This window comes from Centroberyx gerrardi, chromosome 5 (assembly GCF_048128805.1).
Source record: "Centroberyx gerrardi isolate f3 chromosome 5, fCenGer3.hap1.cur.20231027, whole genome shotgun sequence".
NCBI lineage: Eukaryota > Metazoa > Chordata > Actinopteri > Beryciformes > Berycidae > Centroberyx > Centroberyx gerrardi.
Window position 1 is genome coordinate 25624975 of NC_136001.1, and position 17565 is coordinate 25642539.

The 17565-nt window shown below is 42.9% G+C and overlaps 2 protein-coding genes and 2 non-coding genes across 4 annotated transcripts; 2 read left to right on the forward strand and 2 right to left on the reverse strand.

Annotated features, from left to right (window-relative positions):
* Nucleotides 1-234: 234 nt before the first annotated feature.
* Nucleotides 235-9680, reverse strand: LOC139908087 (inter-alpha-trypsin inhibitor heavy chain H3-like). The gene is made up of 22 exons (XM_078283778.1): nucleotides 9555-9680; nucleotides 9085-9114; nucleotides 8699-8722; nucleotides 8152-8306; nucleotides 7343-7447; nucleotides 6411-6573; nucleotides 6157-6267; nucleotides 5899-6027; nucleotides 5643-5759; nucleotides 5256-5424; nucleotides 4955-5080; nucleotides 4627-4808; nucleotides 4185-4370; nucleotides 3947-4086; nucleotides 3543-3703; nucleotides 3219-3254; nucleotides 3065-3130; nucleotides 2755-2868; nucleotides 2249-2450; nucleotides 1801-1973; nucleotides 764-875; nucleotides 235-602 (listed from the first exon to the last, which is right to left on the reverse strand). Exons 1-22 carry the CDS (start codon nucleotides 9663-9665, stop codon nucleotides 464-466), a joined length of 2751 nt encoding a protein of 916 aa, XP_078139904.1. The 5' UTR covers nucleotides 9666-9680; the 3' UTR covers nucleotides 235-463.
* Nucleotides 9681-10914: 1234 nt separating this feature from the next.
* On the reverse strand, nucleotides 10915-15754 carry mustn1b (musculoskeletal, embryonic nuclear protein 1b). The gene is made up of 3 exons (XM_071894663.2): nucleotides 15642-15754; nucleotides 15043-15166; nucleotides 10915-11422 (listed from the first exon to the last, which is right to left on the reverse strand). Exons 1-3 carry the CDS (start codon nucleotides 15648-15650, stop codon nucleotides 11310-11312), a joined length of 246 nt encoding a protein of 81 aa, XP_071750764.1. The 5' UTR covers nucleotides 15651-15754; the 3' UTR covers nucleotides 10915-11309.
* On the forward strand, nucleotides 14490-14561 carry trnae-cuc (transfer RNA glutamic acid (anticodon CUC)). The gene has a single exon. It is a non-coding gene; the product is annotated as a tRNA-Glu (tRNA).
* Nucleotides 15755-17432: 1678 nt separating the features above from the next.
* Nucleotides 17433-17504, forward strand: trnae-cuc (transfer RNA glutamic acid (anticodon CUC)). The gene has a single exon. It is a non-coding gene; the product is annotated as a tRNA-Glu (tRNA).
* Nucleotides 17505-17565: the final 61 nt, after the last annotated feature.

Consider the following 17565-nt stretch of genomic DNA (forward strand, 5'->3'; position numbering starts at 1 on the left):
GGGCCATGCCAATCTTCCTACCAAGTTTCATGCAAGTTTATGCCCAACTTTTTGAGATATCCTGCTAGGAGGATCATTGTTATCTCCTTGGCGGAGGTAACAATGATCAGAGTCAGAGTTATTCGGTATACATAGGACTTCTTTATGTGGATTGTATGACCATAAACACTTCTTGACAATTTGTCATTACCAAGGTAAATAAAGATGCAGGGAGGTGTTAAGGTGGAAGGCACATTTATTTGGTATCACCAGGCACCTGTCATTCCCTCTCAAAAGTTAGAGTCCTACGGTTCAATGCAACTTCAATGCAATGCTTTGAATTAAACCTATTTAACTTTGGTACAAGATGTTGGTGTATTCACAGTGTGCAGCAAATACAGGCAGAGTTTTGAACATTTCTTGAATAAATGTGATACCGCCGATTCTTGTCATAGATATTGATGACATTGTCTGCTAGCTATTCTCAGACAGTCTTAAAGAGGCCTGACACAATGTAGTCTGAGGCACTTCCATCTATGAGGCCCGTTCCATTATTGTGCACAAACCAGCAGGGAACATTTTCTCCATTCTTCACATCGCTCCTGAAGTCCCTCTGCCAGCCTCTGTGGGCCAAGGGAGAGAGAAACATCATGCAGACCCAACAACATTAAAGCTGTGCATTGAAAACAACACAAATCAACATATATTTTTATTTAGGCCACAGTACATCTAGCAAACGCTTACTCATTGATATGGGAAACACTGAATGAAGCGTCTAGTGTACCTGGTCACATTGAGCTCCTGTCCTTTAACATGCATGGTGGCATCTGGTTTCTCAGGGACTTCTCCTGGACGCAGGTCTCCCACCTCAAACTCAACCCCGTGGTAGAACTGACCTGGAGGGAGGCCCAACATTGTAAATGAACATAATTTCAAAGGAGAATCGTTCTGGCCCTGCATGGGGGCCCTTCATTTTTATTTTGGTCTTGATTTACCTATATTGGCATGAGGCTAAATTATCACCAAGTAATTTAAAATAATTTGATCTTTGAAAAAGCATATTGTAATGTCTAATGGATCAAAAGTCCCATATTATGGGAACTCAAATTTTCCTCTATTTATGTACACATATAATCAAAGATGTTTAATGAAGATGTTTGAGGGGTTATATTTAAAGTTTAAAAATCCATCCTTTTTCCAGTTTCAGACTAAGTCCAGTCAACACAGCACAATAGGACTTTGTCTTGATTGGCTCACCTTACTAACAATTACTAAAATCCTTCCAATCAGTCAAGTTTGCAGCAGGTTTACCTCATGGTAGTTTTTTTGGTTTTGTCAGCCAATCAATTTTACTAATTCAATACAACTTTAACTAAACTATATTTATTTGCAAAGCATCACAAAGAACATTATTCTTATCCTGAGCCATGGTATACTTGAAAACAAAATCGTGAAAACTGAATAATATGGGACATTTAAGTAATTAATTATCATAATTATTTGGTGAAGAATCAACTTTCAAAATCCCAAACAAGGGAAGTATATTAACAACTGTTCTTAGCATGCAGATCGCATGAGACCAATACCGCCCTGTGAAAGGGCCTCAAATATTCTGCCATCATAGAACTGATTCCAAGAGGAGAATATCCACACTAATTGTGTCAGTTTTGGTTTGTTGTACCTTTCTGGAGTTATGGGGCACTACAGTAAATTCTAATGGAGTGACACATTATGATATATCACCAGCATCTAAGGCATTACTTGGCTTGACCGACTACTAAACCTTCCACTCTAGTTGCCCCCAAGTGTGTAGTGTTGTACCTAGCAGGCCGTGAACAGAAGGGGAGAGGAGGTGGCTGTCCAGCGTGTAGAAACCCAGGTAGTCTTGATGGTAGGGGTGCTTCGCCCACACTTTATGCAGCAGGATCACAAACTTGACTGAATCTCTTAGAGTGACCGTCAGGCTGCGATCCTTGGTCAACAGAAGATCCATTCTGGAGGAGAGAGGGAGGAGGCAAGGGGGTGGAAAGAGGTAGAGGAGTAGAGGAGAAAGGCAGGAAGAAGAGGGGAGGGAAAAGAGTCAGGGAAGTGAGGGAGAAGGAAGGGAAGAGGAGGAGGAAGATGGAGTGAAGGGTAGGAGTTATGGGTGTTCAGAGCAAGGAGGAAACCAGGGACGCATCCTGAGCTTAGCCTTAGATATCATATTGATGTTGCTCTTGTATCGTCCTCTGTCACTGAGGGAGCTGACGATCTCAAAGGCAGCACTCACTTAGGTCCCTTGAGGGAGGCTGCATCGGACCACAGCATCTTGACCCGTTTGCCGTCCTGGGACACAGAGATGTCCTGAGTCGTCACCTCCAGTCTCACCCCCAGCTTCTGGTGGACGATGCCAAAACGCCCAAAGTAGCTGTTGATTTTACCATCAGGGGGAATTTCCTTATCTCCGATGGTCTGGCCATTGACCAAAATGCCTGAGGAAGCAACATGGGATTCAGTTCACTCTTAAGCTGATTAACTCTAGGGTATGATCTAGTGTCTCACAGAAGAGGCATTACCAGTGTCCAAAGTCACCAGAACCAACACTTTATTAGATGGTATTTAAATCTTGGTGTACAAAAGTGTAGTTAAAACACTTTCAGGAAAAAGGACATCAGAAAACCATTTGGAACTTAAGGGCAACAACTATCATATTTTTGGGTCCAATAGCCTACCTATGCTTACAAAAAGGGAAGAAAATCATATCATGACTGGTGATAATCATGACCCAGGGCTGACCTGAGGTTGGGTCTCGGACCAGGTTGAAAATGGTTCCTGGGTTGTCATTGATGTTGAAGCACAGTGCGTCCTCTCTGTCTGGAAGCTCTATCATGAAATGGGGATCTCCATCCACTGCACAGACGTCATCAGAGTAACAAGACAACTCATGATACTCAAACAGAGTGCATATGATAACTGTCATGGGAAATAGCTTCTGTGTCACTTTTTTAGCATTAGCTCAACAAGCTGAGTTATAAAATAAGACTGTGCAGTTAATGCATTAAAAAGATAATAACACTATGTCAAAAATGGATGAGGGGGGACTTACCAAAATATGTGGGAGCAGAGGCGGCATAGCTTGTTTGTTTGGGTATAATCCAATTCCCCTGATAGGCTACACAAATAATAGAATCCAAGTTAAAAACAATACACTGGACGGATCTAAACCCAGAAATTTTTCTTATGCTATTCGGTGGAGGTACCTTGTCCTCTATGCCTCTCAGCCTGTTGTCTTTGTTCTGTCAAAAAAAAACACACATGGAAAAAACGATGTTGGACATTGCACAATATAAACTAGAATATCAGCCTCTGCTGGTATAATTCAGTGAATAGCATGTGGAAACATGTATTTAACAGCTAATTCAGGTCATGATTGTATAGCACTAGGTGGGCAGGCTTTTCCCAACATGACATGACAACAGGTCATTGTTGTAATGAGGTGTTATCATATAATGTTGGGAAAAGCATGCCCAGTCAACTCAGTATCACTCTTTCCAACCCCCTCTGTCCTCCCCTTGCGCCCCTACCCTCGGTCAGCTTGTCAGCGATGAGGGGGCTGTCTGTTCCGTCCTCAGTCTCAGGCTTGATGACCACCATGGAGGTGAGAGGGGTGACGAAGCTGTACTGCAGGGACATTTCCAGGGCCTTGGCCGTGGCATTGCCTTTCTCCTCTGGAGCGCCGCTCTTACTGAGAGAAGAAAAATATAAAATACATATAGGAGGTGGCAGCTGACTTTGGCATTCGAAAAACTGACCAGTTCATCACACACGATTTCATTACACATTTTATCATGGGCTCTCAGATGACATAGGGCAAAAAGTATTATCAAAGAGTATTTATCCTCAGAAAGATCTTCATCAGACCAGTGGGCTAAAAGATTCTCGAAGCTCTTACAGGCACCACAGCTAGACTGAAAGTGCTCAAACAGACCTCTTCTCCAGCAGCTGTTGGATGGTGAGGTAGGCCCACAGACGCTCTGTGAAGTCCCCAAAGATGTACTCCTGCTCTGGGTAGATCACGTCCCATTCCACAGCGCTGGCCTGGCCCTGCACCTGGAAGTCCTCCTCAAACTACAGAGAAGATGAAAGGAGAAGAAATGTTCATCCCTCCACCTCAACATGTCTATCACATGCACAAGGTGTAAATTGTTGTGGTTTCCCTCTCTCACCCCCTTGCCGAACACTTCCACCATGAAGTTGTCTATGTCGTTGTCGCTCAGCCGACCGGCCACCACGATCTCTGAGCCGTTGAACAACTGGCTGAAGTGGTTGGTGGTCAAGAAGTCCACTGCATTGTCAGGGTAACGCAGGTCCACCTCTGAGAGCAGAGGGCTAGCCACCTCCTCATAGAAACCCTGGAATAAATTCATAGACATAATATTTACATTAGGAATGTGTCGTAGATGGGGTAATGCAATCTATCAAACCACCACAGAGAAAAATGGAATACATCTTGGCTCTTGTGTTTACAAACAAGCAGATAAACAAATCTATAGGCTCAAAAATGTTTGTTAGATCTCTAGTGATTTTGACCGGGAGGCATCAGTAGAATGGAGGGACCTGAGAAGGCAATCCTGTTATAAATCATCATCATGTATTCATAACGCCCACCTGGAGTTGAATGGTCGCATCTGAGGCCTCGTAGATTCTGCGGGCCACTCCCTTGTTTTGTTTGGCCATCACATCCAGGAAGGAGTAATCCACATCGTTTCCAAAGCCCAGACAGAACAGAGACATGTTCCCACCAACAGCACGATGCACATTCTCCTGGATCCTTGGGAGATAGCTCTCACCTTCACATGCACAGACACAGTACACACAAATACAATGCACAATGAAAAATGCATGGATGAAAGTACACACACACACACACACACACACACACACACACAAATACTACAGTATAAAGACACAGGAATTTCCCAGTTTGCATGCTCACCACTATTGGGCATTCCATCAGTCAGTAAAATAATCATATCCACGCTCCTCTCTGGGAGGTTCTTGTTCTTCCTGTCTTTGATCAACATGTCCACACCTCTCAATACAGCATCATTGATATTGGTTCCTAGAAGGGGAACACACAACATGGTATTGGCACGTATTGTAAAACGTATATAATGATGTTGAATTTCCAGTTAGCTCCATCCTGGCTTTCAATAGTCATTTAAATAGTCATTTAAATTACATTTGGTATTAAAGGACATTTGGCTGAAGGCAGATGTCACTTGTTTGACGCTCACCTCCATTGTCCCTTATCGCTCTGACATAGTTCATGCCTTTGGCCACATTTTCCTTGGTTGCTTTGGTAAGGGACTGCTGCCAGGCGTTAATTTCATGATCAAACTGGATGAGAGCAAAGTAGTCGTCCTCATGGAGGTCCTTGAGGATGGCCAGCAATGCTTCTCTGGTCTACAAAGGGTTACAAGGTCAGAGGTCAAAATGTGCACATATGCAAAAATGGAGTACATACTCCATGCTCACACACAAAATATCCACCTTATAGAAATGTTTGGTCTCACTGGAACTAACCTCAATGAATAAAGATCAAAAAAGGTGCTGCGTGTATCATGTTTACATCAATAAATCAGAACCAGATTCATATTGAGACATTAGTGTCATTTCCTCACCTGTTGCATCTTTGCTCCACCCATTGAGCCACTCCTGTCAATTACAAACACCACATTCTTTGGGACTCTGGGTAAGTCAGGAGGAGCAAAGAAGTGCACAAAGTATCCATTCACAATCTGAAGGAGAGAGAATCACATAAAGTATAACTATACTTTGTGAAAGAAATGACAGAAGGCATTATTTAGGTATTTAAATATGTGCACACAGTTGATACCGAGGTGAGAGCTGATATTGAGCTATTTGTTGATAGCTTACCTGAATGTCCCCTAGGCTCTTTGCCCGGTTCACATCGTACTTGATGACGAAATCTCCTTCGAGCAGAGTGCCATCACATCCTGGACACTTCCTCTGCTGGTCCAATGTCGGTGAGAAAGAGATGTGTGCCTGACAAAGGGATTGCAGTACATTCAGTTTTATATCAAATCTTTAACAGTTTCTGTATGCTGGGTGGGCTCTTAATTTCAGTAAACATGGAGAAAGGGGTGGAGATGGAGCCAGGACTAGGAGACAAACCTTTGTGTCTGTGACGGTTTTCTCCACCAGAGGGAGCAGCTCATTGGATAGGAAAGTTCCATAGGCATCAACAAATGCAATGCCCTGGGGCTCATAGATATCTGCCACAATCTGCACACACACACACACACACACACACAAAAGAGAGAGAGAGAGAGAGCGAGAGAGAGAATGTGTAAGATAAACCATTCATTAAGCACACCTGACCCAGGAAATCACACAGAAGAAGGATGTGAACATGAACATGGTGTCACCTGAAAGTTCTGGATCAGCTGTTTGGGTTTAACCCGGGTCAGAATCTCATACTGGCCCAGTTTCCTCTGGAGGAGCTCCTCATAGGTCAGAGTGAAAGTCACGTTGCTATTGGCTGCAATGTTGACAGACACAGAGAACTTCTCCATCTTTCTTCCAGAAGCCCTTTAACATACAGACACCAATGACAGTAAATCCCTCTGAGCTTTCACAGTTCTGCAGATAGATACCTATGAATAATTATACCCAGAAATTAACTAGAAATTAGAAAATAATCATCTTTACATCTGTACAATATGACAAACTGACTGAGATGAATTGCTTTGGGTTTGTCACTTAGACAAACATTTAGACATTAATGTTAAATATTAACAGAATGTAGAGTTTCCTGAAGAGGGGAGCAGAAGGTTTATAATATTCTGAGAAAGTAGACATTCCTTTTTTGTAGATCATGCATCTTATGAAAATATGACCGATATGTGATGGCCCAATATTACAGTAAATTAGGTGAGGGTAAATCATGCTGTAATATGATGTTAGTAGACATGTAACATGAACCAACCTACATAGCTTTTTGATGATACCTAATGATTTTACCACCTTGTTGCAGATTGAATCAATATGGTTTTGATTCTCATCCACCAGCATTCCAAGGAAAAGAGTTCAGGGAACTTGAGTAATTTCTGCTCTATTAACAATTAGCTTTGCATCTTCCTTACAGTATTTTTTATTTGTATTTGTAAATATAATGAAGTTGGACTTTTTAATATTCAGTGATAATTTATTGTGTTGAAACCATATTGAGATACTAACCACTCTAGATACTAACCATTCCCCCATTGGCTATTTTCATTAGTGACTTCAAATCAAGTTGGTATCATCAGTGAACAGTATGGGAAGAAAAGATTTATTCTCATTGCCCAGCCTGACTTACTTGACCAGTCCAGCAGTCTGTCCTGTGGAAACAGCCTTCTGGTACTCCTTCTTGGCTTTCTCTTTCTCCTTCACCTCCCCAACATAAACCTGACTCTCAATCTCCCTGGGAGGGAAAAGAACAGTCAACATACACAGACAGGGATTCAAATGGGGGGGGTGGTTTCCTAACTGAATCTAGGATAAGGGTTAGGGTTAGGGAAATAGCCTATAATGGTATTTATGGCAGGCCATTTTGTAATTTATGTCCTAAAATGCATTAATCACTAAAAATTGCTACTGTAATTTTACTAGTTGTTATATTATAAATATTAGTTCTAATTTAATAGATACTAGTGACTAATTAGCTACTAGTCACTATTCTGCCAGCAAAAAGTCACTAAAGTTGCTAAAATTTAGGCTCTAGTACTTATTTAGGTGTAGTCACTTTTCTGGCAGTGAAAAGGCACTAATCACTAAAAAAATAGGCAGTTATTTTTTTAGTCACTAGCCAATGTTCTGTTCTAAAATTACAATAGCAACTAGTAACTGGCCAAATGGTGATTAGTGACTACAAAATAAGCACTAGTGGCTAATTTTTAGTGACTAGTGCATTTTTAGGGAATAAATGACAAAATGGCCTGCCACAGGTATTGATCCACCAGACGGAGCATTGTGAATCTGACAAAGAGAGTCAACTAGTCATCCAACACAGAAAAATCTGCTTTGCAGCCTCATTGTGAAAAGAACCAGAGAGAAATACTGCTGCATCCACAGACAGTATGCAGGAATGTAGACACAGTAAGCGGAAATAGCTGGAGACAGACTAACATGCTGAAGTTGGTGATGAAGGCGGTCTTGGGCAGCTCCACTTCAAAGAAGATTTCCTGGGAGGAGTTGGCCTTGTTCAGAGCGCTAGAGGTCATGACTGTGTGAGCAAAACGAGACGCCACTGTGCAGTCCACTGTGACGCTGTACACCTCCACCTGAGACGAGAGAGAAACAGAGAGAGAGGTGGAGGAGGAGCAGGTGGAGAGACAGAAACTGTGACAGAGTAGAAGACTAGGGAGAGTCTCCTATTACAAGCACTTCAGATAGTCTATACAGTGAATAAAGGTGCACTATTTCTATTTCTTTTCAAACTTATTCTTTTCTTTTGCAACTGGGTACAGCCCAGAGAGTGTTGCCTTGATTGGTGCCAGAGAAAATTATTACAGCTTCGCTCATATAAACAAAACATTATGTCACTGATTCCACTTCTGGCGTGATGTGATGAGACTGTTTGGGCGAGTCGACCCGGCTGCTTGGTGATGTTCTAAGCAGGGATAGTGTGGCTATAGCTCGTCATCATTAACATCCAAACAGATTTTTTTCTTACCATTGCGTCAGCTGTACTTCTTTTCTGTAAGAAAAAAAACATAAAGAAATTAGTTAGATTTGGATAAAAGCACAATCATGATGGGATTTCTATTCACTAGGAGAAGTAGTATTATTAATAAATCTAAATTTTAGACTGTGTAAAGATGGCAGGTTGAGCTGGCAAAGCTGCTTTATGGGTGCTGTATTTTGGGTGATCTGTCTATTTAAGAAAGACCAAAATTGTATCATTAAGATAGATATCATATGAAGAAATATGGAATTTATGGAATACTTCTACATTGACCAAAGGTTTGGTGGAAATTGTATAAGCACTTCACAGTAAAGTAATGACAGCATAGAAATCACAGATTTTGTGTCTGTCTGTAAATAGCTACAGTCAAGTACCTGAAGTGATCTGGCGGCACCTTGTGTCTCCTGGAGCACACACACAGCAGGGTGGACCAACATGGTGCCAAGATATTAGAGAAGAAAGAAAATGAGACGAAAATGATCGAGACATGATAATGAATGTAAAAAGCCACTGTCATAACATGAACTAGCTTCTAAGAAAAAAAGACATGACTCATTCCCACCTCAATCTTCACCTTCTCTCTCCCACTCATACAAACACACAGGAGAAAGAAATGAATGCGCAGTAGAGAAACAAAACAGGATGTCAGGGGATAGTAGCAAACTGCTGCCAGGGGAATACAGATGGTTTAAAGGGGAGCATCCAGGATAAAGTAGACGAGTGGCTGCATTATAAAACTAATAAACTACTAAAAAAAATAAAATGGACTGGCTAAAGATAGTACTATATAATAATGTGATAGCAAATTAAGAGCAGAATAGAAAAGGTGTCCCAGTGACGTTACCTGTACAGTAGCATGGTCGCGGGAGATGACCAGAGCCCCCTCAGCCAGGCTGGGGAGCCAGAGGCAGACGCAGCCCCACAGCAGCAGCCGAACACCCCACGCTCCAGACATGACCAAACTTCCACTAAACACTGACTGACTTCACTGCTGAGAAAAAACGTTCAATCTCCCTGCCCAGGAGGAGGGACAAAATGTGTGTTGTCCTGGAGTATTGACCAACAGACCTGACCTCAGCGTGCAGGAGGCCCTGAGGTGGAAATGTACGGCTGCTGCTGCTTGTAAACCTCAAAAAAATACCTGCGCTAAGGCTTTAAGTGTGTGAACACCTGTTTGCATAACCATACTCAAACCTAATTAACTTAACAAGACTGATCTCTGAAGTTTGGCTACATGTAAAGCTTCACATTCAAAGCCTTGAATCAAGCAGAAAATACAGCAAAAGCACTAGTAGTAATGCTGAATTGTTACTGAATATTTTGCAAGGTAGATAATCCCTAATCCAATCCGATCTGCTTTGTTTATATTTGTCTACCCACTGTTTGGTTAAGTGGTCCAAATGTCAATGCCATTCAAGGTAATGTGTTGGATATCTCCTGGCTTGTCAGGAGATATCGAACAGATAAACGAACAGATTGAAATTTTAGAAATGAGCATAATAGGCATTAGCACACTAGGCAGAATTACAAATATGAGCCACTATTTCTAAGATTAAAAATATATCTTGCCCTCACGGCCAAGTTTCTGTGTTGGTTTCTTATACACTGTTAGAAAAATGAATAACTCATGTGATGACTGGGCATTGGGTAAATACTCAAAATACTAGAAAATATCAGATGAGCTCGCTTCATTCACCTCTCATTCAAGTGCTTTCCTCCCCGGACTCCCTCAGCCCCTCACTGAACAGCCTGTGCAGTTTCATCCGTGTGTGTTTACATCATTTCTCATATGCCAAACTGTGAACAGTGGCGTACTGTATGGAAATCGGACAACCAGCACTGGGTGTAGAGAGAGTATAGCAGGGATAGATGAGGCTTTGAGTATTCAATAAGTAACCTCCTCACTAAGTTCTGGGCATGATGCAGGCATGGTTGGCAGGATCCGTATTGAAGGCATCTGTGTTTGTGTGAGGGAGTGTGGGAGTGCATGTTTACTTATCTAACTAGCAAAAAGCACTTTCACTACTTTCTGCCAAAAGTTGCCTGAAGGGGTTCTGTGGTATCATATCCCATGCCTCTACACAGACCACTACAAGCGGCTTTAATTCATACATAGCAATTATGCTCTCTTTGTGGTTTACTGACACATCAAAGAAAAGCCGGAGGGTTTCTATACAGAGAGGGAAATAGTTTCATGTTTATTTAGTCAAAATGGTCTTAAAGAAGAGCCCATTTTCATGTAAAAAAAAAAAGAACAAAATAAGACTAATGTTTTAACAATCTTTGTCAACACTGATGACAAATAAATCTCACAACTCATTGACAGCACATCACACACACCATTCCTGCTGACTAGTAAACTAGCAAACTGCAAAGTACAATTGCTTACACAACACCAGTGTCAATATTGCACAAACCAGCCCACTTATTTTCTCCTACATTCCAGTTCCTTTTGAAGACAACAATTTGGGGAAACAGTACACTTTTTGCCATGCATGTTATACACAAAAATACGTCATTTTCACAAACATACAGACTACAGAATTTCTTCAGTGCTATCGGTTCATCCTTCGGTGTGTGTCCTGCTCCTCCAGTGGGCCTACTTGCCGAACACACTGGCTCCAGGAGCTTTTGCAGCAGGCTTCTCCAGCACCGTCTCTGCCCCTGATCTCACATTGCTGAACACAGACGGAGCCACCTTGCCCATGCGCTCTGAACAGAGAAAAAGAGACAGACAGGTGTCTTTAGAGAAAAGATGCAGGGGACAGGTCTTTCTCAACAATCCCAAGGAATACGGTTCCCAGTTGAGTGTCTTTGAGGGAAGGGTGTGAAACCAAAAATATCTGTAGAGATGGTTTTTGTTTTATCTTACATCTCTATGTTGATTATTCATTTTACACAGAGAACAGGTAAAGAACAGACATCAATACCTATAGACTCATATTGGAAGAGTCCAATAACTTTTTATGGAATGCTACATTTACAACATTTACATATGTTGTCTCAAGGATCAAGATGGAGTTGAAAGGCTGTATGAAAGCTAACCTGAGCTCAGTCCATGGCTATTTCTGCTGACAAACAGTAAATATGGGTGGGAGTTATGCAAGCTGAACAGTGGGACGGTGGATGGTGTTAGTGAATGCAAGCCAAATATTCAAGGGCAGCCACAGATTACTCAGAATTTGGGCAAGAAAATAAGAAGTAGGGATAATATATTGTAATGCGGGCAAGAATGGACTTGAAGTCTTCTGATTATTTATTAACTGAATAGCATTTGAACAGCTTGAGAAAATGCAGAATTAGGTTTCCAACTAGATTCAGCTTAACAAGTTGGCAACACTCATGGCCAAGGCATTTCAACAGAGCAGACCACTTACTACCCAAAAATACTGTACAGCTAGCGTGAACGTAGGGCCATCTAACCCTGCCTGGCCACCTGCACCCTCCTCTAAGGCCAAATGTTTTGTTGGCCTCATGCCGCCAAACATAGTCCTCCCCCCTGTGTGGACTTTCCTCTATCTGGACCTCTGACTCCATCAGGATGGACGGCTCCCTTGAAGTTGGAGTAGAAGTCATTAGGGGAGCAGGAGAGGACGGTGCTGCAGCCGTAAAATTTGAGCCCCCTTCCTGCCTATCTGAATCACCAAGTGCCCCTGAGAAAATCATGTTCCTGCGGAGGGGATGGTGCTGTAACCCCAGAGTCTGGGTCCCTCTCCTGACTGTACATCTCACAAGAGGGTCCCAGGTACAGGACTAAGCAGCCCTGATGCAGCATAACTATTCAAGGATGGACATTCAGCTGCACCCCAATAGGCAACACCACGTCCGAGATGTGCTACAGGACCAGAAAGGGCGCTCAACACTGTCCAGCTTTGGGCAGTGACCTGTCTTCTGCTGCAGTTTGAAAACCCAGACTCTCTCCCCCTCTTGGAAGTCACAATCTCTACCAGTGGCATCCAAAGCCCTCTTCAGTGGTGCCCTGCCTTAGTTAAATTCTCCCTGACCAGTGTGTCCCAATGTCTATATGACCGATCAATACACGTGATGCATCATGCCGTGGGACTGCTGGCACAGGAAGGTACCCATCATGAGGTCCATAGGTGTGCAAAGCTCCTTGCCCAGCATGTGGGCCACCAGGGTGCACCCTGTAGATTCCTGTACTCCAGTACAAGAACAGGTCCAAGGGTAAATTCAGGCCTCAGTCCTGCTGATGGTCCCAGTCCCATTGATGGCTATTCTACCTGCTGACCATCAGCGGGGCTGCTGGCAGCAGACAGAATAGCTGACTGCATGTCCAAGGTCCTGTTGAACCACTACACCAGGCGATTACTCCGTGGATGGAGAGGTGTGATCTAGGTCTTCTGGATCTCCAGCTGCAGGCAAGGCTCCCAAAATACCTGTGCCTCAAAGTTAGGCTCTGGTTGCTGTGAATCTCCACCAGGACACAGAAACAAACAAACATGCCTTCAATCAAACAGTGCAGGATTGTGATAATTTCTTGGCTGGGAATTGCACATATACCTCTGATCTCTTAGTGAAGTAGTCTATTACTGTTAGGACCGCAGTTCCCCCCCTCAGTCACACATCCATTATTATCCGCTCCATGATGACTCCCACCTGGCACTGATGTAGTGGAGCATGTAACCCTGTAGGTTCCTTCTTTACTGTACAATTATTGAACCGTCAGCAGAAGATCTCAATGTCCGGTAGTTGCGGCCCCAGTAGAACCAGATGTGCAGACAGACCCTCTGTAGGGTCTGAACCCCAAGTGGATCTCCTGGAGATCCATGGAGAGAACCTGGCTCCTTGAAGTTCAGCAGCCAGCAAAGGGAAACATGGTCAGTACACAGGACAAAGGTGCAGCTGTAGAGGTAGGGAATGGTAAACACCACTGCTGGGAGCTCATATCAGGTCACACAGTAGTTCCACTGTGTCCAGCTCAGTGCCATAAATACTGTGACTTACACAGCGAAATGAGTAAAATATAAACTTTACTGTCATTCAGAACTCGCTTCTTACCCCGCAAAGTGTACGCACTCCTCTCTTACAGGTTTTGGTATATTGCATAAGTATTTTTATTCTGAAGGGCTACGTTGATTCTGCATGCATAAGTGTAAAGTCATCAGCGAGCTAGCATTAGCTTTAGCTTCCAGTTTTTGTTTTCCCTAAATCTAACAAAAGGCTTTATTGGAACTTTGAGGTTACCTTGATAGTAGGACCTAGGAGGAAGGGCGAAAGTTTGAGCCACCATGGAGCAATCGTTTAGAAACCACACACAAAAATGAATCATGTGATAGGTCGTTTTGTATAGAAGGGACGCTAGTAATGGCATGTAAAAATCAATGCCATTTAGCATCCCTTTGGGGCTAGCTGTGCAATGCTTTACTGCTGAAACTAAAATAGATCTAAAATACCACTTTGACTGATCCTAATGGTGTTGGTTTCCTCTTTTACTTGTATTTAATTAAATCAAACATTGTACGTTTTCATTCTTTTGTCATATAACTTACCTTCTTTAAAGGCTAACGTTGGAGTAGGCTACATAGCCTACTGTTAGCATTTGGACTGTGCTTTTCATCAGCCTTAGAAAAGCGAAATGGAACATTTCATGATGCATACTGGGAATTGTGGAAATATTTTAAAACATTGTCATATGAAGTTTTGTTCACGTCACCCACACTCATTCAATGCTATATAATTTATATACAATTTATCTTTTGGTACCGACCCAGCTGTTCACCGACATAATAACGCATGATGACCCCATTATTAGCGCCTTTCCCTGGTGGTCTAGTGGTTAGGATTCGGCGCTCTCACCGCCGCGGCCCGGGTTCGATTCCCGGTCAGGGAACTACTTTTGTTCATTTCCTGGTCTATTTACTTACAAGATAGTAATACACGTGGAGCGATAAACACGGGCAGTAACCGCTGGATCCCTTTTTCCGTCTCTATAGAAGGAGTGGAAACTGACAGACCAGGCTCTGGCTCAACAGGCCACACTGCAGATAGCATTCTAAAAGAGGGGAGATAGCCTTCATATCACATGACTGAGTGCTTTGGTCCTCTCCTATCAAACTCGTTTAGTGGTCACTGGCCGGTCTAAAAACCTCAAGAGGCATTCAATTCTCTTACCATTTGATCAAGCAACAAACACATTATTTAAGTCTATAGGCCCAGCAGGAACATAAAAATCTCTGTCAAGCAAATATTAAAATGATGGGTTCGAAAGGCATACATGTCCTCGTAGGCGTGAACATCTTACATGGTGTTACATCACTTGTCTGTGTTCCCAGTCTCAGAGGAAACAACAACAGTAAATGGTTTTTACTCACCACACTCCGCCATGACCTCATAGGTCTTACTCTTGACCTCGCCCTTCAGCCCCAGCTTACTGCGGGCTCCTTTCAGGTCCTCCTCCTTCATCGGTGGACGCTTCTTCTTCTTCACCTCGCCTGGCTGGAGGGAAGTGAGGAAAAAAAGGGAAGAAAGATAAGATAAGATATAGGCTACTTATATTGCCCCCTTGGGGAAATTTGTCTTGGACTCTGTGTTGCTGGGTCACTTAATAAAAAACAGTTCCATACACAGCATACTTCACATTACATGCATACATACATCCTGATACAAACAAAAACAAAACAAAAACATATGTACAATTTAACATATTCTTACATACCAATAAAAGAACGCAAAGCAACCCATTGCACAACCCTATCGCATCATACTGTGCAACTATTGCACTGAAGACACAACCCCTATAGCCTATTACTGAGAAATTATTGCACAACCTCTATAACATCTGTAACGTCTGCCAGAGGGTAGGAGCTGGTACTCAGAGAGGAGAACATGGGAAGGATCAAACAGTATCACAGGATCAGACAAAAGTCTCTGTACACAAATGTATAAAAAATAAAGTCCTGAGCTAACGTACCTGTGACATGTTGAGAGGGGTTGGTGTGGTAATCCCAGAGTCGCTCTTATCAGTGTGATGGTGTGTCTTTTTTGTTATTCTGGTCTGTGCCTTTCTCTCCCAACAAGCTTGTCCATTATATATAGACTTGGGCCAGACCCTCACACACATTTCCTATCAGTGAGTCAGCCAGACCCCCTACCCTCTGTCCCTCCCCGTCTGTTGTCAGTGTGTATTATTAGGTGTGATGTGAGGGATGGTGCAGCTGGAACGGGTCTCCCGTTCTTTACGATGGGCTTACAGGCCAACAGCTGATAATGCAGAGGACACAAGTGGCCAGCTACCTCCCCTTCCAGTCCAGTGAATGCCTGTCTGCCACTCAGCCGCACCTCCCTGCTCCAGTGGTTAGGACTGCAACTTGGATTCAATCCCTACTCAGGGAATCTCTCTTTGGGTCTTGTGAAAAGCATTGCAAGACTGCAACAAATTGTACTGGCAAAAATGAATAACTAGACAACTGTCTTGTTTGTTACTTACTTAATACTTACTTAATATTATCAAGGGATACAATGTTACAGTGAAGCCATTTGTGCTTCTCTTATATCCGTGATAGGCAACAACAGTCTGCTGGCCCAATCTGGCCCCACACCAGATAACCCCATTAACCATTACACCATGACAGGGTTTTTAGGTTTTTTAAGACCGAGTACATAAGCAAACAGTTAAGTCAATACTCAGTAGTCAGAAAGCATGGCATCATAATCGGAAATCAGCGCACGGGTGTGACCACGTCTGATAGAAATGGGCAAATTGACTCAACATTTTAAATGAGAAACTCAGTGATACAGAAATGGCTCTCGCCTCATTCAACCAGCTGTCTCTGATCTGAGCATCCCAGAGACAGTAATAGGATCTGAGAGTAGGTCCTGAATTAGAGACATTCTAACAAAAACAATCACCATAGAGGAAAGAAAGAGGCAGAGACACCTCAGTCTTCATCTGGATGTGGACTTCTGTGTAACAGCCGTCTATGACTCAACTAAATGTATGTTTGTGTGGGTGCTTGAGCTTTTGTAAGTACAGTATGCACAAAATGGATCTCTTGTAGACCTGACTCAGGTGTGGTTGGCAGGCTCAAAGCAGTGGGCATCTGTTTTTGCATGGCTTTATGGTTACTTATCTAACTAATAACAAGATCTCTCTCAACCTCCTCTACAAACAGCTTTATGGAAATTCATAATATTGACCCTTGTCTATACTTAGAGCTCCATTGGTGGCTTTTGTAATCATGTTTATTGTTACTGATGATAAACCAAATAAGCAATACACATAACAAATGATATGCTTGTGTCAGGCAGGGTATGAAATCACAGCACACACAGTGAAAGTGACAAAGGTAAAATGGGCATTTTGGTGAGTATGGGTACTTCCTTAAGTTTATGAGTCAGGTTGTAATGCTTTGTAAGAGCCACACTTATTACTGAGCTCCTAAGAGATGTGACTGTTGTCACTAAATGTGTGTTTGTGTTTGCCCCTAAGTATTTGCACGACACACGAAGCAGTGGATCTATTTCAGGGCACATAATCATTACCGTTAGATCAGACAAAGTCCAATAGAGGAAATGGCTCACTGCATCGTTTCCCATATGTGTGGTCTGTCGGTGTCGAAGTGCTTCCTCTAGTGGCAGAGAATAGGCATTACAACCAGCTTGTGCTCAAATAGACTCCTCCCCAAATCACAATCATTCTTCCCCACCTCGAGGCGGTGCCACTGCGTTCTTGATTGGGACACGGAGTGCGAACTTCACAACTTCCCTGGTGGTCTAGTGGTTAGGATTCGGCGCTCTCACCGCCGCGGCCCGGGTTCGATTCCCGGTCAGGGAACTACTTTTTTAATTTATCAACACAACACTGAGTACAGACTGTAGGGAAAAAGATGACACGC

What these genes read in the sequence shown, in the direction of transcription:
- LOC139908087 (XM_078283778.1), bottom strand. Translation starts at nt 9,665, where the DNA reads ATGTCTGGAGCGTGGGGTGTTCGGCTGCTGCTGTGGGGCTGCGTCTGC. An exon ending in TTCATCACCAACTTCAGCAT is followed by an intron (nt 7,448 to 8,151) that starts GTTAGTCTGTCT and finishes TTTCCCTCCCAG; the next exon opens with GGAGATTGAGAGTCAGGTTT. An exon ending in TGAGAGGCATAGAGGACAAG is followed by an intron (nt 3,131 to 3,218) that starts GTACCTCCACCG and finishes TTATTTGTGTAG; the next exon opens with CCTATCAGGGGAATTGGATT.
- mustn1b (XM_071894663.2), bottom strand. An exon ending in TGAGGTCATGGCGGAGTGTG is followed by an intron (nt 11,423 to 15,042) that starts GTGAGTAAAAAC and finishes TTCTCTGTTCAG; the next exon opens with AGCGCATGGGCAAGGTGGCT.